The 26,770-nt window shown below is 36.6% G+C and overlaps 4 protein-coding genes across 4 annotated transcripts; 3 read left to right on the top strand and 1 right to left on the bottom strand.

Annotated features, from left to right (window-relative positions):
• The first annotated feature begins 226 nt into the window (after positions 1-226).
• On the top strand, positions 227-1,748 carry LOC6504701 (microtubule-associated protein RP/EB family member 1). The gene is made up of 2 exons (XM_001966333.4): positions 227-336; positions 400-1,748. The coding sequence occupies exons 1-2, from the start codon at positions 279-281 to the stop codon at positions 1,251-1,253; spliced, it is 912 nt and encodes a 303-aa protein (XP_001966369.2). The 5' UTR covers positions 227-278; the 3' UTR covers positions 1,254-1,748.
• Positions 1,749-3,516: 1,768 nt separating this feature from the next.
• On the top strand, positions 3,517-5,347 carry LOC116655362 (angiopoietin-4-like). The gene is made up of 4 exons (XM_032453171.2): positions 3,517-3,667; positions 3,727-4,417; positions 4,471-4,993; positions 5,061-5,347. Exons 1-4 carry the CDS (start codon positions 3,608-3,610, stop codon positions 5,116-5,118), a joined length of 1,332 nt encoding a protein of 443 aa, XP_032309062.2. The 5' UTR covers positions 3,517-3,607; the 3' UTR covers positions 5,119-5,347.
• Positions 5,348-15,789: 10,442 nt separating this feature from the next.
• Positions 15,790-26,688, top strand: LOC116655370. The gene is made up of 2 exons (XM_044717188.1): positions 15,790-15,826; positions 26,085-26,688. Exons 1-2 carry the CDS (start codon positions 15,805-15,807, stop codon positions 26,459-26,461), a joined length of 399 nt encoding a protein of 132 aa, XP_044573123.1. The 5' UTR covers positions 15,790-15,804; the 3' UTR covers positions 26,462-26,688.
• Positions 20,534-22,137, bottom strand: LOC6504800 (angiopoietin-related protein 4). The gene is made up of 4 exons (XM_001966331.4): positions 21,992-22,137; positions 21,377-21,932; positions 20,828-21,323; positions 20,534-20,763 (listed from the first exon to the last, which is right to left on the bottom strand). The coding sequence occupies exons 1-4, from the start codon at positions 22,049-22,051 to the stop codon at positions 20,694-20,696; spliced, it is 1,182 nt and encodes a 393-aa protein (XP_001966367.2). The 5' UTR covers positions 22,052-22,137; the 3' UTR covers positions 20,534-20,693.
• Positions 26,689-26,770: the final 82 nt, after the last annotated feature.

The following is a 26,770-nucleotide window of genomic DNA, read 5'->3' as shown; positions in this document are numbered from 1 at the left end:
AAGAAACTTAGAATTATACGTAAAATACTAGTGACGAAAGCCCTTTTGATGTCATATTTTAAGTGATTTTAGTTAAGTGAATAGCTAATTGCATAAGAAAAGTATAATTTAATGGTTCTAAGTAGTTATTAAAACAAGAAACTTTTTTAAAGGTAAAATACTAGTGACGAAAGTAGCCTCTTTTTAAATATTTTCAACCAACAAGTAGGCTTAGTGCTTGAAATCTACCTGTCATTAGTTAGTACTTCCTGAAACAGTCACACCCCACAACCACTTCAATGGAGAAAGCCACAAAACCCAACATGAACTCTTCTGAATCAGATCCTCCTGAAGTAGGTGAGTTCCAAACTTATTCTACACCTTCCAAGGCCTTCAACTACAATCCCCAACCACCCTCAGTGCTCAATGCGATTCGATCACGTCGTCTACCCACTGATCCCACCATCCTCATCAATTGGGTCAATGCCCTGATCCGTGGAAAAGTTCAGACCATGGATGAGTTGCGGAGTGGAGTGGTCTACTGCCAGCTACTAAATAGCCTTTATCCCGGATCGGTCAAGGTGGAGAATCTCCACAACCATCCGATGTCCTTGTGGGAACACAACTATCGAAAGTTTCGGGAGGCGCTGGACTCGTTGGGACTTGAACCCCATTTGGATGCACCGAAACTGATGAGGGGCAGCTCCATGGACAGTACCTATATGCTTCACTTCTTTATTGATCTCTATAATATGCATATAGGACTGTCCATGGAGCGGCGCCGCGGGAGGAGAGTGGAAGCGGCTCAAAAAAAGAAGGAGAAGCCCAAGGATCCAGTAACTCCAGAGCCTGTGACGCCAGAGCCCAAGAACTCTGCCATCTATGATCTATTTCAATGGTTTAAAAATATAATCTTGGGGCAGGATATTCCACCGCCACCACCCACTGCCGCGGTTAAGCCACCTCCGCCCAAAAAGTCCAAGGAAGAGGCGCAAAAAGACTTTGATCGTCAGGTGAGATTGTTGCTCTTTGAACCGGTGCCACTGTCGGAGTTTAAGGCACAGATGGAGAGACAGAAGGGCGGAGCAGTCGAGAGTCACGGTCGCCAGGATAATCGGCTTCAAGAGGCAGAACGCCGACAACGACGCCAGGATCACGAGCAACTTCATCATCTGGTAGATGCTTGTTTGCAACTCCGAAATGGTCATCAGCTGATGCAGGAACTTTGGATGCAGAGTCGCCAAAAGCGACTTAGAGAGGCTAACAAGCGCTGAACTATGACCTTTGCTTAGTTTTGTTGGTGTTTACTAGTTTTGTTGGTTGTATGAGGCAAGCTAAAGGAGGCAGGCTCATTGGTTCAAACACTATCTAAGTCACGGTCGCCATGTCACGGTCGCCAAAATAGAAAACTTTATAAAGCAAAGCTTCAACAGGATCCTGATCATCTCTAGTCTCTGCTAGAGGCAGAGCTCATTGGTTCAAACACTAGCTAAGTCACGGTCGCCATGTCACGGTCGCCAAGTCACGGTCGCCAAGTCACGGTCGCCATGTCACGGTCGCCAAGATAGAAAACTTTATAAAGCAGAGCCTCAGCAGGATCCTGGTCATCTCTAGTCTCTGCTACAAGACCTTGAGCTTCAAGTCTTCAAAGAAACATCATCTGACCTTCGACCTTTATATATTTTTTATAAACATCTCTTTTTCGCTGACTCTTCTTTCCTTTCCGGCTGTCAGCTGTCGCCATTTAATAGACTCCTCCATCCCGACTATTTGGAGATTGTTTTTCTTTGGTTTTTGTTTCTTTATTTCATGCCAGGCCATGCCATGCCCCGGCCTGGCCTCTAACTTTGTTTACTTGTAATTACTTGACCTTTACCCCGAGATGCCCGGCCACGTTCTGGACACATTTGTGGATGTTTTGGTAGTCGAGGGGGTACTGAGATAAAAAATTTATTTTTAAACATTTTATTCAAATGGTATTGGGTGAGTGGAATAAAGTATACAATTTTTAGCATAATTCTTCTATAATTTCTTTAAGGTCATGGAGACTAGATGGAGTTTTATTTTTAAAACATTTGTCCTTTTTTCTTTGTTAGTGTCCTTTTTCTCCCCTTAATTTCCTTCCATTTTCTCATTTTCATTTTCATTTTATTTTTTTGTGTTTTTTTTTCCAGCAAATTGCCATTACAATTTCATTTCATTTGAGCTCCGTTTGGTCGCTTTTTTTTTTTTGTTCCCTCCGACAGGTATTTAATTTGATTGTTCTGCATCTAGATGGAGGGGGGATACTGTCTATGTCTTTATTTAAGACCCGCTCATAAATTTTAATTATGTGCATTTTTAAAGGGGGCTGCTGCTGCGACCCTTTGGTCTTTTTTGTTTTTTTTTTTTTTTTCTGCTGCCTTTCTGGGGCAGTGCATCATGGCCAGTGAGGCATTAAATAAGCCCTCAAATAAAATGGGAGTGAGGTAGGGAGGGGACAGAGGTGTTGGATTTTTAGGGGGTGCTTCCTTTCATATTCCACATTCCCTATCAGAGGGTTGCTTTTTCTCATCTTTGGAGGGTTGCTGCTGCGGAGGTGATGGAGGAGGTGGAGGTGGAGGAGGACCATCAATTAGGGGAGCGGAGCCCAGGATGACAAAGCAATATAGCCTCTACCTCTGCCTGGCCTGGGCCTGTGCCTGTGCCTGTGCCTGTGACCCTTCCCCTGAACTCTCACCTGTCACCTTTTTTCTTCCCCTGACCAATTCTGGCACCCCTAATAAGGCCTTCCCTCGTTCTGTTCCTTGCACTTCCTTTCTGCCTGTCCTGAAGAATCCTGAAGAGTTCGATGTCATTTGATTAAAACGGGAAATATGACACTCTATTGTACTCTTTTATAAGAAGGGGTTCTAGAGGATCTATAAAAAGGAAATAAAAACTCAACAACTACAATATATTACAATATTATAATAAAACAGGAAAGGGCTCAACTCGATAGCTTTAAAACTGAGAGACTAGTTTGCGTAGAAACAGACAGACGGACAGACGGACGGACAGACGGACATGCTCTTATCGACCCAGGAGGTGATCCTGATCAAGAATATATATACTTTATAGGGTCGGAGCTGTCTCCTTCACTGCGTTGCTCACTTTTGACCAAAATTATAATACCCTCTGCAAGGGTATAATATAGTTTTTTGTCGCTTTTCCCCAATTTAAATGATTTGATCTTAGAACATATGTACACATGTTTAATAAATGCTTTGAATATTTCTGCGAATAATGCCTATCAGTTGATTTTAACCTCTAACATCCGAAAGATTGCGCTTCTGTCTATAATTGTTTGGCTTTCTCCCAAAGTGTGTCAATGGAAGGGTCAAGGTCAGCAAGCTCAGATCTGAATAATATATATATTATATTATATATACATCCCATACGGATGACAATTTTTGGCCCTCTTATCTCAAAACTATGCCATTCAGTTCAGATTTCACAGACAGCTCTCGCATGAGTTTCGGGTCTGATAACAGATTAGAGTCTCTCGGGAGGGCTATAAGAGCCAGAGCCCGGGCTTTGGCTCCATCAGTCGAATTCTTCCAGTGGCCTGAAGGCAAAAGTGTGTTTTTTAATCGAAAAAAAAGAAAAAATGATTCTACCGGCGGTGTTCCTGTGCTTAATTTCCGTCTCCCTGGCATCGGACGAAGGAGTAATAGCGGTCTGGAGTGAAGTTGTTCCAAGATATTAACAAATATTCAAATTCCATAGGCGTGTTACGTCACCAGTGAGATGGAGGATGAATGCGGGTCGGTCTTCTACCCCATCGTCAAGCCCCTTCTCAGATATTTTGAGGTTTGCCAGACGAAGGATCGGAGGAACGCAGAGCTACAGGACTCACTGGATGAAATTAACCTCAAGTACTCAAAATTGCTGGAGAAACATGTAGAAGTTCATGACAAGCTAAACGAAGAGAATATTAAATATCGTCAATTACAAGAAAGCCATACGGCAGCTCAGCGTGAATATCATAAAGTTGAAGTTGAATTCGCAGAGGTACGGGAAAAGTGGCAACTGACTAATCGTGAATTAGACAAATCGCAGAAAATCTTAAATGAAACCAATTTGAAAAATGAACAACTTCAGAGTAGGCTAGTTAACGTAAATCGGCAGAATGCGAGGCTGCAGGGACAGAATCAAAATAAAGATGAGGAGCTCCGAAGTCTTAGGGCACAAATATCTCAACAAGCAGCTCAAATCACTCGGTTGCAGGACCAAACCTCTGAACTCGGCAAGCTGAAGGATCTTTTCAGCGAAGAGATAGCAAAGTTGCGAGATGTTGTGAAAAGTGGAAGTGGAACTGAACCCAATGAGGCAGAAAACAATGCGACTATTGCGGAAAGTGGAGTATTGGCAAAAAATGAAGCTACGAATACTACTCACTTCAACTCAACTCAAGTTGGTAAGTTTCTGAAACTCAATAATTCGGAATGTGAAATAACAAATGTTTCTCAGATCTTCCAGATCGGTGTCCTTCAACACAAAATGGAATCTTTGTCTACCCAGAAATCCATTTCCCAGGATTGGAACCCTTTCAAGTGGTTTGCTTCTCAAATAAGGATGTTGGATCTGGATGGATGGAGGTTTTTTCTAAATATTATTATTCAACGAAATTTAATCAAACATATGATCAGTATTTAAACGGATTTGGAGATGTGAGGCAGCAACACTTCATTGGACTTGAAAAATTACATATTTTAACGAGCCAGAAGCCGCATGAGATGTATATTACCTATTTTACACCTCCTTCTGCAGTCTTTAGATTCTATAGAAATATGCGAGTAATATGCGAGAACTTCGTTGTGGGCGACAGGAGCGAAGGTTACAGCCTGAAACAGATTGACGGCTGTAGAGGAGATACTTCCCTCTTCAATCTCACTCAGGGAACAAAGTTCTCGACATTCGATCGCGATCTGGATGGAAATCCGGATCACAATTGGGCACAAGAATTGGGCCATGGATTCTGGTTTGGTTCTGAGTAGGTATTCCAATTCTTCATCGTCTTCATAAAATAATTGCTTTTTTTTTTATTTTTCATTTGATAGAAAGCCAATTTGGAATAGTAGGACATCCTTTCGTTTATATATCCGAAGGAAGGATTGATCTCCCAAGCAACCACCTTCAGAAGTGGAATTTGGAAATTAAAAAATGATGTCTGGAATTTGGAAATTTACATAATTTTATGCAATTTGTTGAAAAGTTAAAAAGGCTCCTGCAGTTCATAAATTGAACATGATTAATAAATTTCACTTTAATTAAGTGTTTGGATTATAAAAAGTAAAATATAGACAACCGGTAATCGGATATAATGTATTCTTTAACAAGAAAGGAAAGCTAACTTCGGGCCGAAAAAAATTATTACTATAATTATAAGCTATACTATTAACTCATTAACTATCCCCTTCTTAATTTTTTGATATTTATTATTTAATATTTAATTTCAAAAACCCCCACAAACCCAGTCTCCAAGCCCATAAACCCCTTCTCCATAAAACATTCACTGACACTACGTTTTGGGTCTGGATTTGACCCGTTTACGACCTTTTCAATTGACAGGCCAACGAGTTCAGCACAGCACAGCAGCACCCTCTCATCACCCTCTCTGTGCTGCATGCAACCTTGCAACATTGCAACATTGCTGCTTTTGCTGCAACATTTGTTTCGCTGGCAGCGACGGCAAAACGCCGAAAAACGCGACACTCCTCTCTCGAGGCCACAAAACCGACAATCAACATTTAAAGTGATGATGGGGCCGATCACCCCACTCTGTCCCCCCTTTTTTTGTGGGGGGGGGGGGCCTGAAACGCCCCTGGAATCCTCAACTAAGCAGGGCGCGTCAATTACATTTTCGTTTGGTTTTTGGCCAGTTTGCATTTCGAAATTCGCCTCGGTTTGGTAACTAAATTGACGGCCTTTTTGGCCGCCCAGAGGCGCCCCTTTGGGGCAACTTCCCCCTCACTTCTCACTCTCTTCCTCTCTCTCTATACAATTCCAACATTGATTTAGTGCTGCCACCAGCAGACAACAGACAACAGGCAACAGAAAACAGACAAAGTTGGGCTCTTTTTTTTTTTTTTTTTGTGGGGAAAGAGAGTCGAGTCGCCCCGAAATGCACATCGATATAGTTATTATGGCTCTGGGCAGACGTTTTCCATTTTGGCCAAAAAAGAGGGGGGTCTAGAGAGAGGGAAAGGGGTAGGGGGAGAGACAAATCCCGACCCGGGGCTAAGCCTGGTTAATGGTCTAGTCGCACCATCAAAAGTGGGCCAAAAGGGCTGATGTTTCTGTTACCATTCGGTGTCGGGCTTTGATTTTTCCCAAAAATCCAATAACTGACCTTGCTGTTTTGAATCTGAATTTTTAATGGAAATTGATGAGATTTTAGGTGATTATATTAGTTACTCTATAAACTATAAATAAAACTAACTAAATTAGTTATAAAAGTAAGGTCTTAAAAAGAAATTTGATTCCAAGTCTTGGGAATAGTAAGATAGTCTCTGAGTAAGTTTTTAATAAAAAAGGAGGTAAAAGATTTAAAAATATATAAAAAATATAAATATTATAAAAATTATTCCTTATTTTTAAGACTTGTAGACTTACAATTATTTTTATTTAAAAACAAACTCGGTCTTCAAAAAAGAAACTATTTATGAAAAATTATAGAAGATGTATTGAACCTTTTCTTATTATTATTTTTATTATTTATTTACTTACTTAATTTTAAATAATTTGTTGATAAAAAACACTATATATTTTAATATTTATCAAGACTTAATGATTTGTAAATTATAATAATAAAATATTATATTATTTTTGCAGCAAATAATAATTATAGAATCTAGTAACTGGTAAGTTCTTGAAAAACATTAAGTAATATAAAATATATATTAATTTTAATATGTAAAACTTAATTATTATAAAGAGTACTATATTTAATATAAATATAACACCTTTTAAGATACTTTTTTATTGTAAATAATATTTTATTTTAAAATTCCGCACTAAACCCTTTTTTATTCTCCGTGGAAGCTCATCTCCTTAAATCAGACTACTTATTCCTTTAGTTTCCTGCATCCTCTCAGATAATACATCATTTTGCATTAGAAACTGGATTTAGTTGCACTCAATCACTGCACTGTTGATGCCACACGGGGCACGGGGAAATCCCCTGAAGAAAAAAGAAAAGAAAATATAGAGAAAAGTCTGTGCTTTTTTTTATGTGTGTCTGATGGGGGGAACCTTAAGCCTTTTAAGTGCAAACAGCTTGTTGTCTGCTCATCGCAGCCATTCTCCGGAATATATATAGAATTCATAATGCATGTGCCGGGAATCCCTGAATCCCTGAAATCCCTGAAAGAAAAAAAGTATCTGCTAGATACTCCCATGTTTGCAATAATTCAACTTTTGTCCAACATCGACAAGTTCCCTTTTATTTTTCTTCTCTTTTTTTTTTTGCCAATTTCCAAACAGAAAAAAATGCCAAAAAAATAAACTAAAGTTAGAGCCAAAAAAAGGGGGTATAGAGTGAAAAGGTAGAAAAGCCACGCCCACTGCCCAGAGACGCCCCAATAATATTTTTGAAGGTGGTACCGAAAAATTTTTGTGATAAAAGTTGGGGATTCCCCCGTTTAACTGTAATTCTTGTTTTTTTTTTTGTAAAAGTTGGACAGACACTAGTGCCACGCCCCCAGCTTTGGCCCCAACGCCCCTTTTACAGTGGCGCCCTCTAACGGAATCTGTGTGTATCAGTGGCCCAGGATTTATGTGTTTATATTGCCAGTTTGAAGTTGGTTTGGCAGTCCGCGCTTTTCTGGGCCACTTTTCTGTCCAGCAGGATAGGGGCCAAGGGGGGTGGGTGTGTGTGTCGGGGAGGGGGGTGGTGAACTGTGCGGTTGCACAACTGTCGGCCAGGGCGGCCAGGACGCATAAATTGCAGTAGCCTCCAGCCTGTAGCCTCCCATCCCTACCAATATCGCAAAAAGTGTGGCATCGGAAAAACTCCAAAAACAAAACATTTTCCAAAAAAAAAAACAACAACAACAACAAGTAGTTATAGAAAAAGGGGGGTAAAGTGGTGGATAAAGTAAAGGGGGTGAAACTATCATAGACAGACAAGTTGCCAAGTTTTTTTTCCCAGGAGTGCCAGGATATTCCATTCAACAACTTTGATTGAGAACTGGAGTCTGTTTTCTAAAAAAATAAACAAAACATAAATCGATTTGGTATTTAATAGAGTTTTTGTGACAGGTTTGCTGATATTTTTATCGATAATAAATCGATCATTATTTCATGAAACTATGAATCAAAGTTATCAACAAATTTGATTGGGAATTGGAGTCTGATTTTAAAAAGAACTCAAAACTAATCCATTATTAATTGAGTTTTAGCAACAGTTTTATGGTGATTTCTATTGTAATCGATAATAAATCGATGGGAGATTGTAAGTACAAGATTTTTTATTAATTTTAAACATTTTTTTCTTGTATTTTTTATTTTAAAAACTTAAATTAAGAACTGGAGTCTGCTTTAAGTTGATAGTTGATATTGATTGATAGTTTTGAAGAATTTTTTAATATAATCGATAATAAATCGATAGGAAATTGTAGGAAAAATAGTATAATTCCTAAAATATAAACCTAGGCCTAAAATATATATATTTTTCTTAAGTTTAAAAAACTATGATTGAATGTTAGAGCCCATATCTTAAGAATTATTAAAAGACAATCGATAATAAATCGATTTTTATTAAAAAGCTATCTAAATTTATTATAGAAATCGATAAAAATCGATAAGAAATTATCTATTAGTTACAGTAGTGATTTTAAATCCTAATTCTTAAATCACCTTTAGTCCAAATGGACTTATAGATGCCCCCCTTTCCTTAAAAGCCCTCCATAAATTCCCTTCTCCCGATAAAAAAAAGGTAGAAAAAAAGTAAAATTTTTTTAAAAAATAAATTGTAAATGAATTCCGGCTTGCTTGTCCCTCGGAGTCTGTAAATGAAAAAGTTTTGATTGCTTTTTAGCAACAACAGGAAAATGGCAAGCGAGAAAAATATGATCATGTAGTGGGGGGGGAGATTTTGGGGCAAGTCTGCAGGACTACGAGGAAAAAAAGGGGTGGGGGGGCCCCCATGGAAGCAGAATATTGAAAAAAAAAAAATTGCGATGCAAAAGCACATTTTTAGCATATTGCTGCCAAGGCCCTAAAACCCCTTCTCCGACAAAAAAAAAAAATATGGAATAAAAAAAGAATAAAGAACCATCTACACATGGCGCATAAATCTTGCACCTGAAAGGGGGGTGGGGATTTTGGGAGTGTGTGGCAAGTACAGGTAAGCAAGGTGCTAATGGCAATCTGTATAGTACGTGTGGGTGGAGGGTTATTTTTTCCAATTTTCAATGTAATTTCTGTCAATCCCCACCCTTGAAACACCACCCCCGACTTTGCTCTTGGCTGATTTTTTATTGGCGCGATATTGAAAATTATGCGAAAGCGCTAAAGCGATTTATCCTTCACTTTTCACCAGGATAAGAGATGCTAGATGGTAGATGGTGGCACTGGAGGCACTGGAGGGATAATAATATATACAAGAAGCAGTAGGAGCCAAGGGTTAAGGCTGCAACAGAGCTGACAGGCCGGAGAATAAAATATGGCAAACATTGCAGATTCAGAAAGTCTAAGACAAAGTGGGAAACAAATCGTGGAAATATATTGGCTAGGAGGGGGGTTTCAAGGAGCTTCTATATGGCAAAGTTTAAGGATTGTAGGGATAATGGTTTGAGATTAAAAATTAGACTAGAAAAGTAGGAAAAAAAGACTTTAAGAAAGTGGTTTAAAAGCTTTAGAAAGAGGTCTCTAAAGAAAAGTCTCTTAAGTATTTTAATTTAAAGAATGTTAATCATAAATTTATAGAATGTTTATAAAAGAAGACTTAAGAATACCTATTTTAGGTAGTAGAACTCTTATTAAAAACCTCTTAATAACTATTAACCTTTATAATATTAAACCCCCTGGCTGATATAATTACTATAGCAGACTACAGACCTCTTAAATACGCCATTTTTAAGAGTTATAATCTTGAAGTTCCTTACTTACTATTCTCCAAAGAATTCTTAACAAAAACCCCTTCAAAACTCTTTCTATTTTCCATAAACTTTAACCCCTTTTAATCTCAAAGAAATCTTTATAAAAGTTATAACCATTTTAGACTAGAAACCTCTTAAGTATGCCATTTTTAAGAAATATTATCTTAAAGCTCCTAGCTTAGTATTCTCTTAAGATTTCTAAATAAAAATCCATAAACCAATACCCCTTTAATCTCTAAAAAATCTCTATAAAAGATATTACCAAACTCGCCATCCCAACAACCTCTTTTCACTCGATTGGTGATTAGTTGAAACCATTCATCTCTTGGCTAAATCGTAACACATTTCCCAGTGACAGCAGCCATGGCAGCACTGGGTAGATTAATCAAATCAAGAAGCCCCAAATCAGTTAGTTCCCCCCCTTCAACGGATTACAACGATAGCTCTTCAGCAATTATTTCGACTTTCGGGCCTAATCGGATCTGACATTAACACCACCCCTCCCCCTTTTGGGGCGAAGGGGACTTCAGCCCATTGAAAAATAGTCGAAATCGGATCCAACAATTAGTCCAAAACTTGGTGATGGTCAAGTGATAAGTCGTACCCCCCCCTAAAGAGGCACGCCACTGATTGTGCGAAGGCCTAATGATGATGACGCCGAAGATGATCTGTTGCAATTGCTCTGGGGGTCTCTCGGGGTCACCTACTTGAGATTGAAATGGAGATTTGGGATTGGAAGTGGTAGGTAATGAGGAAATATAGTTTTCAGACATTTTTCAGCCGCTTTTTAAGTAAAGAAATTGATTTATTTTTAAGCTTAAAACTATGACAGACTAATAATATTTTTAAAAAAAGGTTCGGGGTCACCTACTTGAGATGGAAATGGAGATTTTGAAATGGACGTGTTTCTGGAGATTTTTTGGCATTTTTTTAAGTAAAGAAAATGTATATATTTATGTCTCTAGTATTTTTAAGACTTTAAAATAGTTTTTTTTCAGGCTGTACTAGCTGTAAACTACTATAAACTATTATTATTACATAGTTCTCTGATTTTATTTTTATTTTTTTGGGAAATCTTTTGGGTTTCGACTGGTAAGGGGGAGCTTGTCACTCGTTAGGCATTCATTTCATTCATTTGTCGAGTGTCTGACAGGGCGATTTAATGACAGACAACCCGCCAGACCTTGGTGGCTCTATTCGAGTGGAGTGGTGGCAGTGGTGGCAGTGGTGGTTGGGGCATGAGGGGCATTATCTAGTAGGTGGCGCAACTCCAACTTTAAAACTTAAAACTCTGACTTAATTACGACACCGACAACCGACAAAAGGTGCCACCAAAAAATGCAGCTGCCAGCACTTGATCGAATGGGTTAAGAAGTGGGGGGATTCAAGGGGTTAAGGTGCAACCAGAAAAGGCCTGTAATTTTTTCGTAAAAAAAGGGTTGGCTTGGCTTACAATTAGTTCTGAATCATTATTTTTGATTAGAGTTTCTAAATAAAAATTACAAACAAATAAGAGAGGGTTTAGATAATTTTTTATTGATTTTTTTTTATATTTAAAACCCTTAAAAATGTTTGAGAAATATTTTAAGAAAATATCTTTAAAGAAAACCTTAAGAAATCTCATCAAATATTTCCCTCTTTTTTTCACTTTCACCTATTAGCTGATAGTCCTAGTCCTGTTGGATTACCTGACCCCTCTTAGTGTCCTTGTTTTTGGTCCTTTTTTTGTTCATTTTTTATCCTGCTTGTTGGCCAGATCATTCCTTAGCCATAAATCACAATTCTTATGGCCTATGAGCGACTCTTGGCACTGCTCTTTTGCCTTTTGCTGCGAAACTTTTCCTTGGCACTGTTTGGATTTTTCCTCACAGCTTTTCCTTTTTGATCCCCTGAACACCCCTCCCCACCCCTGCTTCTTGGCAGTGTATCATTTTTTTTTTCTCACCAGATCTAGCTGCGAAAAAAAGTTTCTTTTGGCAAAGTTTATGTGCCACTTGCAAAGATTTACTGGCTAAACTTTTGCATTTTGCATACAGAGGACTAAGGACTAAGGACTAGGGAGTGAGGTCTAAGGACCAAGGACTAAGGACTCTGGAACCTAGGAATGAGGAAATTTCTCTCAGATATGCGAACGATTCTCTAGTATTCCTTCTTTAAATTGTTGATATTTTTTTTTTCCCCCATTTTTTTTTCGATTTCATTTTGGGGCGAAAACAAATCCAAAGTTCTGGCGACATGTCATGGCACAACTGTCACAGGAGGTGCAAGACAAGCGGACAGACGGACAGGGCGGACAGGCGGACAGACTCCAGGACACTGAGATCCGGACAAATCATGTGTCCTGGCGAGTTTTTCGAGGATACGGTATGCGATTCGGGCTTAGCAAGTCCTAAGCTAAGTAACTACCAAGTCCAGATGAATAATGCACTGAGAGATATCCATTCAAAGAACTTTAAAACGACTTGGGAATACCCTACATTAGTAGGAAAATTATATAGGAAAAATAAAAAATAATATAAAAATTATGTGCAATTGTTTCTTACTTTTGTGTTTAAAAAAATTTATTTTTAAAAAGAGTTTTAATTTAAAGTTCAAAATCAACTAAAAACCTAAATATTTAAACATTTTTAAGTAAAATATTATACAAACTATTAAAATTAAATGTATAATTTAATTAGAAAGTGCAGGAATTATAAAAACTTAACTTTTAAACTATTATTTTTTGAATAATTGGAAGAAGTAGGTAACTTTTAAAGAAAAAAGGCAAATTCATAGACAATTTCTTATAAAAATGCGATTTAAACAATAATTACTTGTAATATTTTTTATTTTTTAGGTCTAAATATGTTTCATGCTTTATTCCATTTAATATTTAATAACATAATAAACATAAATCTTTAAAACAATACTTCAAAAATACTTTTTAAAACAAACAAAATGTTATATATTTAATATATTTTATTCTTAACATAATAGTACCATCCCCTATTTTCCCTCTTCTATCCATTTCCCTTAAAATAAATAAATTCCCTATAATAAATTCATATTAGAAAGGAATAATCCCTAATGTCCTTGCGCAATTACCTTTCTCAAAATTTCCCTAAAATAAATCCCCCACAATATGAATCTTAGCTTCTCAGCCAATTTAAAAAAGTGAATTATTTTTTTAGCAATCGATTTCACTAATAGATTTGCTCTGATATTAATCCCTCCACCGCCCCCCTCTGGAAAAAAGTTTAAGCTTTGTAAGCTCCTGGTAATATCCTTGCAATGGAAGAAGGTGACAGGATGGTTAAGGGGGGAGGCTTACAAAAAACAACAACAACAAGGAGAGAAACATCCCAAAAAACTAGAAAACTAGCAAATAGCAGTCGAATGCAAAAACATTTTACCAACAATTTTTGTTGTTTTTTTTTTTTTTGGAAGCAAAGCGACAAAAGCGAAGCGACAAAAGCGAAGCGACAAACAGCAAACAAACAACGAACTCGACTGAACTGAACTGAAAACGGAAAATGGAAAACTTTTGCACTAAGCAACAACAACAACAATAACAACAACAACAACAGTAGCCAAACAGAAGGAAAAAGTTCATTTACGTAAATGTTTTTCTTGTGCTGGCTGCTTTCATTTTTGGGGTTTTCTTGTTTTTTATACTCTAACAAAAGGTATTTTCATATTGTTTAGATATTTGAAAGAGTTTTAGAAAAATATTTAAAAAAATTTGAAAGTTATCACCCTTTCCCTTTTCATCCTTCCAGGAATGCATATTCCAAGCCAAATTGCCATTACATCAAGTATACGCTCTCCCTATCTCCTTCCGCTTCTTCCTCTTTGAGAGAGTGAGCCTAAAAATGGATGCCCGCCATTCCATTGATTGCCATTTTACTCTCGCTCTCAATGGCGATCAGAGAATCCAAATTCACCCTTTGCTTGTTGTTGTTGGTATTTTTACAAGGTGTTAACTTACAAAGCTTACAGTTAGAACACTGAGATTACGCATACGCTCATTTAAAGCGCTCTCTCTATGAAAGTATGAATGGAATGCAAGATCGATTTCCGTCTGCGGCACTTAACCCTTTATGGCCAGCAAGATTAACTTGTATTGCTTACTTTAATATGTAAGTTACATACATAAATGTTTTTTTATTTGAAAAATATTAATTTAAGCCCTTATTAATAATTATTGTAACAAGGTTTTTTAAATATATTTTTTAAAACAATTAATAATAACTTTTATTGTTTAAAAAACTCAAATAATATTCGTACTAAAACAAAACCACATTTATTTTAGGTTTAGCTGCAAACCCCAAAGGGTTAAAGGCTGAAATGAGAGAACACAAGAACTAACAGTTATTTGGAATTGGATGCCAGCGCCAAGAGATTCCTGCGACGCAATTGCAGAGCATTAGTTCTTCTCCGTTCCCCAAAGTAATAACCTGCTGCTCCCGTTTATTTTTGTGTGTTTGTGATTTGTTGGTTTTTTTTTGCTGTTTCTGTTGTGAAATTAATCAGCAAATGGATTTTCAATTTCCCATTAACACGCTGCGACAAAAGGAGAACTCCAAAGTTGCACGGTGGCAGTCATTGTCTTTTGGCTGCTGGGGGGAGGGAAGGGGAGTTCGGCTGCTTGAAAAGGGCGAAGAGAAAAAAAAAATTGGAAGATTAATGGAAGTACGTATGAGGATGAATTTTCTTGTCACTTTCCAGGCAAATATCTATAATTAAACTCTTCTTTTTTTTCAGAGATAGAGAGAGAGAGAGAGGGATTTCGGCGCAAATGGCGAAATCAGGAAACAGGTTGCATCATGATTGCAAACATCATTATGTATTTGGGAGGCTTGGGATCTTCATTATCGTGTTGCATAGCGGCAGTTGGCACTTTCTTAACCCACTTGCCACTTGCCACTTGGCTACCGGTGGCTACTGTTCGTGGGTTCAATGATTTCACGGAGGGAGGGAGGTAAGTTAAAAAAATAAATAAATAAAAATAATAATATTAATAATAAATAATAAATATATATATGATAAAAAACTAATATTTTAAACTATATATTTATATTATTATTTTTTTTTGTTTATTTTAAACTTTTTTAATGAGATACCCCCCTTTACTCTATTAGGCAATAGTTGCTGTTTCTGCTGCATTTTACAGTTAAAGGTGACGATGATGACATCCAATTTGTTGCCTCTATTGGCCATTAAGTTGTATAACAAAAATATATAATCAAAAATCAAAGGATGAAAAAAAAAACAATCTAAAAGGTAAGTACTGGAAGATACTGTTACAATGCGATCTCTCTTTCCTTCCAGCTTTCGCTTTAAGGTTAACTTTATAATTTATATATAGAATAATATAACATAACATTGCATAGAGTGGGGTAAGGGTAAGGGTAACCCCTTTATGGCCATAAGCCGTATAGCCGTAAGCCAGATCCATCAATCACGGGTGTTAACTGTGTCATACCTTTTACTAATCGCCCCTGCGCGGTCGATCTATCAATTAAGCTTTCCATAAAGACACAGAGATGGAGAAACGAGAACACTAAAGAAAGAGAACACACAGAGCGCTTGGAAGAACACAGAAGCTGAGACAAAAGAGGTGACAAAGTGTGGGGCGGAGAAAGGAGATGGAGAAAGGCGACCCACATAGCCAAACTGGGAGAGCAGTGCAGAAAATTTATTGGAAAATATATTGGAAGTGATGTTTGGAAAATTGGAAAACGGTAAGTTTAATCTCTCTCTAAGCCACTCAATTAACAGTTATTTATAGAGTTAATATAATTAAGATTAGAATCTTTTGGTAATTTCTTTTGGTGTAACTGTAAACTGGCCCATGTATCAGAGACATATCTGTCAGCTACGTGACACTGTCTCCTCAGAGTTACCCCAGTCTCCCCTTCCAGTCCTCCTTTTTTTTTCCTCTCTTTCCTATTTTGAACAGTGGACACGTTTTTGTGTTTTTATCGCCAATGTCGTTCCAGGGGCCTTCATAAAGTGTCGCGATATTCATAAAGATAAAGCGCGGCTCTCAGTCTCTGTCTCTGTCTGTCTGTGTTAGTATGAGTGTGTTGGGAGGGGGAGTATGTGGGAGTGTTACTTTTATCGCCCCAAACACTGACCACGCCCCGTTTTGTGGCCTGCCCAGGCAATTAAAATGCCCATTAGGCTCTATTAAAATACCATTGACTGTTTCTAGAGGCTTCACTGTACTGCCCAGTGCCCAGTGGCTAGTGGGAATTTAATGCAATTACATGCCAACGCCCCACAAAGGACCAAAGGATAAAGGACAAAGGTTCAAATGCTCTAGAGATTTTTATTTCAATTTTTAACAAGAATTCTTATGATTTTTTGACTAAAAAATCTTCAAAAATAATCTCTTTTTAATTGTATTAATTTAAAAAAAAAATGATTAAGAATTAAAATACCCTATAATACCCTCTGGTAGGGTATTAGAACAGAAATAACATCCTGCCAAGCAAACAACTCAATTAGAAGAGGAGCAGAGGGTGCTAGGTGGGTGGTAGGTGGGTGTTGGAAGTGCCCGAAGGACAACCATAAGTTGGCCCAAAAACTGAAACCATTCAGTTTTGGCTTTTACGGCCTTCCAAACAGATACCTTTAATAGCCATTCCACAATTTATTGCCTTTTGGGCATTACTCGAAGATGAATTATTATGAATTATAGTTTTGAATTGCCTTTTAAATAAATAATTTGCCATAAAATATGGATTGGAGTATAGAGAATGGATAAATAAAGGGGATACTGTCTTTTAAGAGGCTTCTATGACATATTATATGCTATAAGTCTTAAAATATTATCTATTTTAGTTGTTATTTTACTAAAAATACAAAGTTTTTTGAGAGGATAGTATGGTAGTAGAGAGAAAATTGTTTAAAAACAAGTGGGGATAGTTAGGATCTTATATCTTATATCATATAGTACTATTCCTATTCCCTATTCCCTATTATAGTAACTATTTTACTATTTTTTACTTAAAATACTACTTTTTATTTAATTCCTTAGGGTTAATTAAGGAGAGAAAGTGATTAGTGGTTATTATACCATTACCATTACATTATACCATTACTAACTAATGGTACTAATAACTAACTAAAAATAGTCTAAAAATAGTTGGATAAATTAAGATTGTTGAGATTACTTTCTTATAATATCATAATATCTCTATAACTATCCTGCTATTTTCTATTTTTCTCTATTATTTTAATTATTTTATTATTTTTCTCGATAGTTTCTATATTTCTGGACTTGTAGAGGTGTAATAATAGAGAAATAATAGTTATAGATAGAAAAGTAAGTATTTTAAGGACTACTATATCATAAAATACCATTATATCTTACTATTCTACTATTCTCCTATTTATTCCTATTTATATCATTTTCTAATACTTCCTTTAACTTTCTATTTTAATCCCTTTTTTTTAATCCCTCACTTTAATATCTTAACCCACTAAAACCCCCTTAAAGTCTAACCCGAAAATTTCGCTTTCTCTTCAGCTCTCTTTATTTTCTCAAAATATGTTCTTGACTTTTGAGTTTTACTTTTTGTTTGACTTTATTTTTATCCACCCCCCCCTCCTAAAAAAAAAAACTACAACTTTTCCTCACTGCTGTCGACTTCTTGACACTTGTCGTCATATGCAGTTGATGCCATCCACCCCCTAGACCCATTTTTCCCCCCTTTTTTTTGGTTCTGCTGTCGTCATAAATGCAGCCTTATTAAAAGTGCACGAAACTTTTATATTAGTGCAGACAGCAGCCGCCTCCAGTCGGTGTCAGGTGGGTGTGGGCGTGGCAAGGACGCAGCTAGAGAGAGGAGGGGGTGGTTCCACTTAGGTTATTGCCAAAAAAAAAACAACTCTGGCTGGGAGCCGAGAGGCAGTCGTGGCAGAAAGCTAACCAGGAAATTATTATCAATGTACGCATAATTCATTAAAACGAGCAACTTTTCCAAGGGGGGAGGTGGGGGGGTCTTGCTTAAAAGTTGGTCAGGGGTGGCCACGGGAGGGGGTGAAATCTAAGGGGGGGGCCGACATGCGTGCTCTGATGAGGAGGATGATGATTATGATGATTATGTCAGAGTGCATTTTGTCATTATTTTCATAACACTGGAAGAAATTTTTTAAATATATATATATTACAAATAGATAAATTAATATTATTTAAAAAAAAAAAAGATATAGAAATTATCATAAATTATTATATAATTCCTCTAATATATTAATCTCATATATCTTAAACAAAATACAATAATATTCCATAATTTCCCTTACAATCCTCTAAAATGTTATATTTGAAATAAAAATAATATATTAAAAAATATAGAAAATATTAAATAATACTTAAATATCTTATATTATCTCCTATATCTCTTTTTTTTAAAGAATAATGCCTTTTTTTTTTAACCAAATACAATACTTTTACATAACTTCCCTTAAAATCCTTTAAAATATTATATAATATTATCTATTATTATCTATTTTTATCTATTATAGACTTTTTCTTATGAAATATCTTAGTAAATATTTTTTATATATATTTTTTGTATTATTATTATTATTATTATTTTGTATATATTTCGAATATATTTTTTCAAGTGTACTTCCACATACTGAGAAGCCATCGAGAGCAGAACGGAAGTAACTCCGGAAGGAAGGAAGAAACTAACTAACTTTGTTAAAATTTCTCTCTCACTTTCGGGCTTAGGCAGCAAGTGTGTCCTAGAAGGACCTTCTTATCCTCCTCCCCCCTCCTTGTCAGGCTTAGGCAACCACATACCTCCTCCTCCCCCTCCTCCTTGTAGGTTTTCCCTCCCCTCCACTGCCCCCCTCTTTGCTCTTGACTTTTCACTCCTCAATGAAGTTATCGTTGTCAAGTTTTAAGCGTGAACTTTTCCTCCTGCCACATGCCACACACCCCTCCCCCTTGGCAGACCACCCACAATGCATTGAAAATTGGCCCTCCCCCCCTCCTCACCCCCTCCTCGGCTGCATCATAATTCGCTATTAGAAGTCACTTAAAAAGTTTCCCAAGTTTTCCATGCAGCTGCCAACATTGTTGTCAGCCACGCCTACTTTGAAGTCAGGACCAAGACTACGCCCCCCACTACCACCCCACCCCAACTCTCGCCCCTCTCTCTCCTCTGTCCATCTTCTTGGCCAAAAATTATTTTAATGTCTCGGGGAAGGCAATTTTTTAATTGAATAATTGTGGCCAAGTGCCAGGGATTCTTGGCCCAAAATTATCCTTTAAAATAATCCTTTCAAAGAGTCCTTTAATTATCCTTAAAATATATAAGTTCTAGGCCCTCTTATTTTTTTTTCCAAATCTATTCGATTTTAATTCCCTGGCATTTTTTATTCGCTTTCTAGGGATATTTTAGAGAGGACCTACAGCAGGACTCAGGTCCAACCCCAAAAAGTAGGCTATACTTTTTTTTACAGAAACTTTTTGAAGAAAATTTATTAAAAATTTTATTTTGAGATTTAAATTTCTGATTTATCTTTTGAGATTAGAATAAGTATTAAATGGCGAGTCTTTTAAGGTATTCCTCTTCAAAATCGGTTTAAAATTTAAAAAGATATAGAAATCATAAGGAGCGATATATGAGAAATCAGTATTTTGAAAGAGAACCCTTGGGAAAAATTTAAAAAAAATCTAAAAAATATTTCATCTCAAGATTTTGTTAGAAAACAAAAGAAAATTAATACACAAATCGATCGAGACACTTGGCTTGAAGATCGGACAAGAATTGGCTGAGATATAGCCATCGGTAGGACCCGTATAAGAAGAGCCATTATTTTAAAAGGGGTTCCCCCAGGAAAAAATAAAAATGATTGAAAAAAATGTTGTTCTCAGGTTTTGATAGAAAATGATAGAGAATCGATAAACAAATCGATAAAGATATTCCTTTCAAAAATCGGATAGAAATTGATCGAGATATGGCCTTTTTTAAGGGGGTATATAAAGAAATCCGACATTTTGAAGGGGTCTCCACAGAATAATTTTGAAAAAAAATTAAAAAATATTTTGTCATCAGATTTCGATAGAATATTATAGAAAATCGATACACAAATCGGTGAAGGTATTCCTTTCCAAGATCGGTTAAGAAATGAGAAATATATAGACATTGCAAGGTCTCATATAAGGAGGTCCATGATTTCTAAGGGGTATCCCTTGTAAAATTTCCAAAAAATGTAAAAAATATTTTTTTCTTAGATTTGAATGAGATCTGATGGGGAATCGATCCACAAATCGATTAAGGTATTCCTTTTGAAGATCGGATGAGAATCTCCAGAGTTATAGACATTTTAATACCCTTGCAGAGGGTATTATAATTTTGGTCAAAAGTGTAGGAAGTGCAACGCAGTGAAGGAGGCATCTTAACAACACTTAACTTAATAAGCAACACTTAATTTAAAGTTAAATTTATTAATCATGTTCAATTTATGAACTGCAGGAGCCTTTTTAACTTTTCAACAAATTGCATAAAATTATGTAAATTTCCAAATTCCAGACATCATTTTTTTATTTCCAAATTCCACTTCTGAAGGAGGTTGCTTGGGAGATCTTCAATCCTTTCTTCGGATATAAAAATGAAAGAATCTGCTACTATTCCAAATCAAATCATCTACTAGCTTTCTATCAAATGAAAAATAAAAAAAGCAATTATTTTATGAAGATGATGAAGAATTCGAATACCTACTCGGAACCAAACCAGAATCCATAGCCCAATTCCTGTGCCCAATTGTGATCCGGATTTCCATCTTGATCGCGATCAAATGTCGAGAACTTTGTTCCCTGAATGAGATTGAAGCGGGAAGTATCGCCTCTACAACCGTCAATCTGTTTCAGGCTGTAACCTTCGCTCCTGCCGCCCACAACGAAGCTCTCGCATATTACTCTATTATTTTCAAAATATTCATAAACCATAACCTCATGCGGCTTCTGGCTCGTTAAAATATGTAATTTTTCAAGTCCAATGAAGTGTGCATATTTCACATCTCCAAATCCATTTATATACTGATCATATGTTTGATTCAATTCCGTTGAATAATAATATTTAGAAAAAACCATCATCCATCCAGATCCAACATCCTCCTTTGAGTAGCAACGCACTTGAAAAGGTTCCAATCCTGGGAAATAGATTTCTAGGTAGACAACAAATTCATCTTGTGTTGATGGACACCGATCTGGAAGATCTAAAAAACATTTGTTATTTTACATTCCAAATTATTGAGTTTAAGAAACTTACCAACTTGAGTTGACTTCGACTGAGTAGTATTGGGTTCAGTTCCACTTCCACTTTTCACAACTTCCCGCAACTTTGCTATCTCTTCGCTGAAAAGATCCTTCAGCTTGCCGAGCTCACAAGTCTGTTTAAGATCAGAGGTTTGGTCCTTCAACTGAGTGATTTGAGCAGCTTGTTGAGCTATTTGTGCCCTAAGACTTCGGAGCTCCACATCTTTATTTGAACTCTGTTCCTGCAGCCTCGCATTCTGACGATTCAGTTCAATTAGCTTATTCTGAAGTTGTTCATTTTTCGAATTGGTTTCATTTGGGCCTCTCTGCTGAAACTTTTCCTGGATCTCTGCGTATTTGAGTGCAACGACAATACAGTTATCCTGAGATGCCGAATGTTTCTCCAGCAATTTTGAGTACTTGAGGTTAAGTTCATCCAGTGAGTCCTGTAGGTCTGCGTTCTTCCGATCCTTCGTCTGGCAAACCTCAAAGTATCTGAGAAGGGGCTTGACGATGGGGTAGAAGACCGACCCGCATTCATCCTCCATCTCACTGGTGACGTAACACGCCTATGGAATTTGAATATTTGTTAATATTTTGGAACAATTTCACTCCAGACCGCTATTACTCCTTCGTCCGATGCCAGGGAGATGGAAATTAAGCACAGGAAAACCGCCGGTAGAATCATTTCTCCTTTTTTTTTAAATAAAAAACACACTTTTGCCTTCAGGCCACTGGAAGAATTCGACTGATGGAGCCAAAGCCCGGGCTCTGGCTCTTATAGCCCTCCCGAGAGACTCTAATCTGTTATCAGACCCGAAACTCATGCGAGAGCTGTCTGTGAAATCTGAACTGAATGGAATAGTTTTGAGATAAGAGAGCAAAAAATTTTCATCCGTATGGGATGTATATATAATATAATATATATATTACTCAGATCTGAGCTTGCTGGCCTCGACCCTTTCATTGAGACACTTTGGGAGAAAGCCAAACAATTATAGACAGAAGCGTAATTTCGGATGTCAAAGGTTAAAATCAACTGATAGGCATTATTCGTGGAAATATTCAAAGCATTTATTAAACATACATATGTACATATGTTCTAAAATCTAATCATTTAAATTGGGAAAAAGCGCCAAAAAACTATATTATACCCTTGCAGAGGGTATTATAATTTTGGTCAAAAGTGGCCATCTCCGACCCTATAAGGTATAAAGGGACAAAGTGGCAAAAACCAACTTTTTAAAGGGGGTACCTCCATGAAAAATTTCAAAAAAATTGAAAAAAAAATTGTTCCTCAAATTTTGATGGAGAATTATGAAGAATTCTTCCACAAATCGTTTAAGGTATTCCTCGGAAGAATCGGTTAAGAATTCTTCAAGATATGCCCTTTCTGAGGGGGCTCTTGGGGGAGTTTCACTTTTTTAAAGGGGTACCACCATGGAATTTAAAAAAAAAATCTGAAAAATATTTCATTCTTCAATTTTTATCAATTTTAAAAGAAAATCTTCACACAAATCTGAAAAGACATCCCTTTTCCAGATCGGAAGTATATAAGTCGAGATATTCTCATTTAAAGGGTGTAGAGTTGACGACTTCCTGGAACTCGAAATCGTCCTGGCAGGTCCTTTTTGCTTTGTCCGTTAATTCCATCCCCTACCCTTTGCCCCTCTCTTCCGCTGTAGCCTGCAATTGGCAGACATTAATGGGTTAATTTGCATTAAAATATTCAATTGAATGGCTCGCCGCAGGTTGAGGAAGTCGTGTGTATTTCTCCTTTTTTTTCTCATTTTTTTCTCTCCCATGTTTTAGCATTTGTTGTCCTTTTTGCAGTGTGTTTAATTCGATTTGCCATCGCATTGCAATTAAATTCATTTCCTGGCAGGCCTCCTGTCCTCCCGTCCTCCCGCCCTCCTGTCGCCTCTCGGAATCTATAATTGCATTTTAAGAGCTTACAAACAAAAGAGAAGGCATTTTCCGGCCAGTGTAGTTGTTGCCGCCACAAGTCAACTGAAGCTGAAATCATCATTAAAGTAATTATAATTGTCAGTGCAGGGCGTGGGCGTGGGCGTGGGCGACTGGCCCAGTACCGATAAGGATTAAAAGGACACAAGGGGTTAAGGGATGGAAGGTGGAAAAGGCTCATAAAGGTAATTGAAGGCTTTAACAACGCCTTTAATGGTCTACTGGCCAAGCTGTTTACACAGACTTCTTAACTTCGGGGAGTTAAGAGGCAAATGACACTCAAAAAAAATATTATATATAATAATATAAAAAAAAACTTAAAGATAACCGGCTGAAACTTTATATTCTTATGTATTATATCTTTAAAAAGATTCCTGGCTAATTAGTTTCTTAAAACTCCCCTCCAAATAATAATAATTCCCTAAAAACCTCTTAAAATATAATCAGAAATCTCTCAAGACGAGAGTTCCTAACACCCGTTTAGCGCCACCTGTCGGTGGTGATGGGCTTTCACTTTGCACAGTGCACTGTCGATTAAATCGCCGAAAGCAAGAGTCCAAACAATGGCTTCCCCCTGTCCCCCCCTTTCGGAGCATTCTTGCCCCATTTTAGCCACGCCTCGCTGCACTTGCCCCTCAAAGTCTCCGCCTCTTAGTCGGCCAGCGATTAACATGATTTGCTTATGGCTACAGTGGTCACTACACTTGAAGAACTAAAGAATTAGAGCTTATTTTTAGTTAAAAAGTAATTTTAAAAGAATTTTTAAGACATTTTTTTCAAATTTAGGCTTTAAATTAAAATAGATTATGAGATAAAGTTAAAAAAAAGAAAAATATAAAAGAGTTCTTACAAAAAGTAACTAAAAAAGGCTCTTATTTAATTTTTATTTTTTTCTTAATTTTTACTACATTTTTGTTATTCATTTTTAATTGTAAATATTTATATTAAGCTCTATTTACATATTTGAAGACAACTAATTTATTCAATTTTTAAGTTAGTTTTTACTTTTTTTGATAATTTGTTTAAAGTTCGAAACCTTTAGGAACAATTGATATTTTTTATTTTTTTTTTCATTATTTTCTTTACTTTTTATTATTTATTTGTTTTTTATTTTTATGATTTATATTTTATTAGTATCTTTTAGTTTAAAATGCAAATATTGCCCTTTAGTTCCTTTTATTTGGTGACCACTGTATGTGGTTCTAATATTCCTTTTGTTTCTTGGCTGGTCACCTTAAAAATTTTCTTTTCTTTTCGCTTTCTTCTCCCCCCTTTTTTTAATGTTATTGTTGTTTTTATTGCATTTTACTCTTCAACGCTTCCCTGGCTTGTTAATTTCTGTTGTCTTTCTAGCTTTATTATTATTATTATTCGTTTTATTTTTTATTGTTTTTTTTTAAGAAAAAGAAACTATCAAAGAAGCTAAAGGTTCTAAACCAGCAGAGACTTAATTGAAACTTTTGTTTTTATTATTTATTGTAATTATTATTATTTTATTATTATTTTTTTGGAATTTTCACTTGCTTTCCAGTCGAAAAAGAACAGAAAGAAAGTAAGAAAGAGAGGGCTTAAGAAAAGAATCAAGTAGTTGAAAATTATAAGAAATGGGAAATTAGGGTTAACCTTAATAGATATTAAAAAATTCAAAAAATTAAATAAATTCAAACAATGATAGTTAGGCACTTGTCTTCTAGTGCTTGAGATATTATTTATTTTTTGGCCACTTTGCGGACCTTGTGCGACCCTGACCTTGGCCCTTGGGGGCTGCCGCCCCGCCAAGGTCATCCCCGTTTCGGACTCTGACTCTGACTACTAGCTCAAAAAAAAAAAAAAAAATTCAAATTAGGATGCAATGCGCCGCTTAATTACACAACCCAAAGTCAAGTGCAAAAGCAACAACAACAAAAACAACAACAACAGAAACAACAAGACCAGGTAAGAGAGACAGGTGACAGCCATCGAACTCATTAAAATGCTCGCTACGCACTCGAACCTGAGGCCATCTCGCTCTGGCAGCCGTTCGCGCCTGCTCACCTGCTAATCGAACTCAATGGTTATATAAATAGTATTATGGGGGCCATATCTGGCAGTGTTTCGTATTGGTCTTGGACCTTCTTATACGTTTTATTTTCTTTTTTTTTTTCGTGTATTATTTTTTGGCCAATAATTAATTACAATGCCAGCAGAAGGGGGCTCCAATGTTAACTTAACATAATGTTGGCAGTCGGGGCGAACATGTTCGATGCGGAGACCGGCTTTGAGAAATTTCAAACTGTTGCGCTTGGTTCGGCTGGCACGCCGGCGCAGGTAGGTTGGCTGTCCAGGTGAGTCGAACCGGGCCAGGTTGCAGGCAACATCGAACCGTTAAGGCTGTGACAGTGATGGCATTTTTTGGGGGTCAAATATATAATATTATTAACATTTTTTATTAGAGGTCTTGTTTTTGTTTACACGGCGTATACTTGATTTTTTTTTAACTTTTCATAAAAAATAAATTTATGTATAAAAAAGGATTAATATTTTTCTAAAAAAATACTTAATTTATTACCATTTAATATTATTTAATGGGAAATAATTTTATAAAAAATATTTTCTAACACTGCGTATACTTAATATTTTTTAAAAATAGTTTTAAGAAGTAATTTATCATAAATGAATAATTACTTTAAAATATTTAATTAAAAATATAAAAAATATATTATATTTTAGCATAAAATATTAAAAAAAAGTATTTTATTTTTATTTCTAAAAAACAGCCACCAACCGCCAAACCATCCAATCGAGCCAGCACCCCAACGAGCCCCAAACGGAACACGTTGTGGGGGGCTGGCAACATGTTCGGTTCGACCGGCTCCAATCTCGAACCAGCAGCGACGACGGCCGCCACTCAACAACCACCCCGGCTGCTAGCCGTATTTTACAGTATTTTGAACCGCCGAAGAAGACGCACGCAGAGCAGCGCGTCGGTGTATCGCGGCGAATATTCAGCGTGAATTTTGAACGTGATTTTCGGGCAGACGGAGTTTGGATTTTGGAAACGAGTTGCTGGAAAGGGATAATAATTGCGATTAAAAGGCAGCCGCAGCAGAGAGAGAGCGCCGCGAAAGGTAAATTTGTGAAAAAAACGTGGTAGTCTCTTATCGGAAATCGGTCAGTTATCCGCTATAATTATCCGCGCGCGAGTGTTCTTTTTTTTCGATCTGCGTATTTGAAAAAATAACAAAAAAAAAAACGAAGAAAAGTGCAGTTGATAAAAAAAGTTATTAATTTTTTTTCAAGTGAAGTGTTTTTTGGTTTTTTGGAAAAATAAAAATAATAACAACTAGTAGAAGCAGAACGGTGGAAAGGAAAGAGTCACGGGAAAATAAGAAAAGAGAAATACAAAAAGTTGAAAGAAATTAAACAAAAAAAACCGGATTCCAAGCAACAACAACAACACAGC

This window comes from Drosophila ananassae, chromosome XL (assembly GCF_017639315.1).
Source record: "Drosophila ananassae strain 14024-0371.13 chromosome XL, ASM1763931v2, whole genome shotgun sequence".
Lineage (NCBI taxonomy): Eukaryota > Metazoa > Arthropoda > Insecta > Diptera > Drosophilidae > Drosophila > Drosophila ananassae.
The sequence above is the reverse complement of the archived record's forward strand: the minus strand, read 5'-3'. Positions and strand labels throughout refer to the sequence as shown.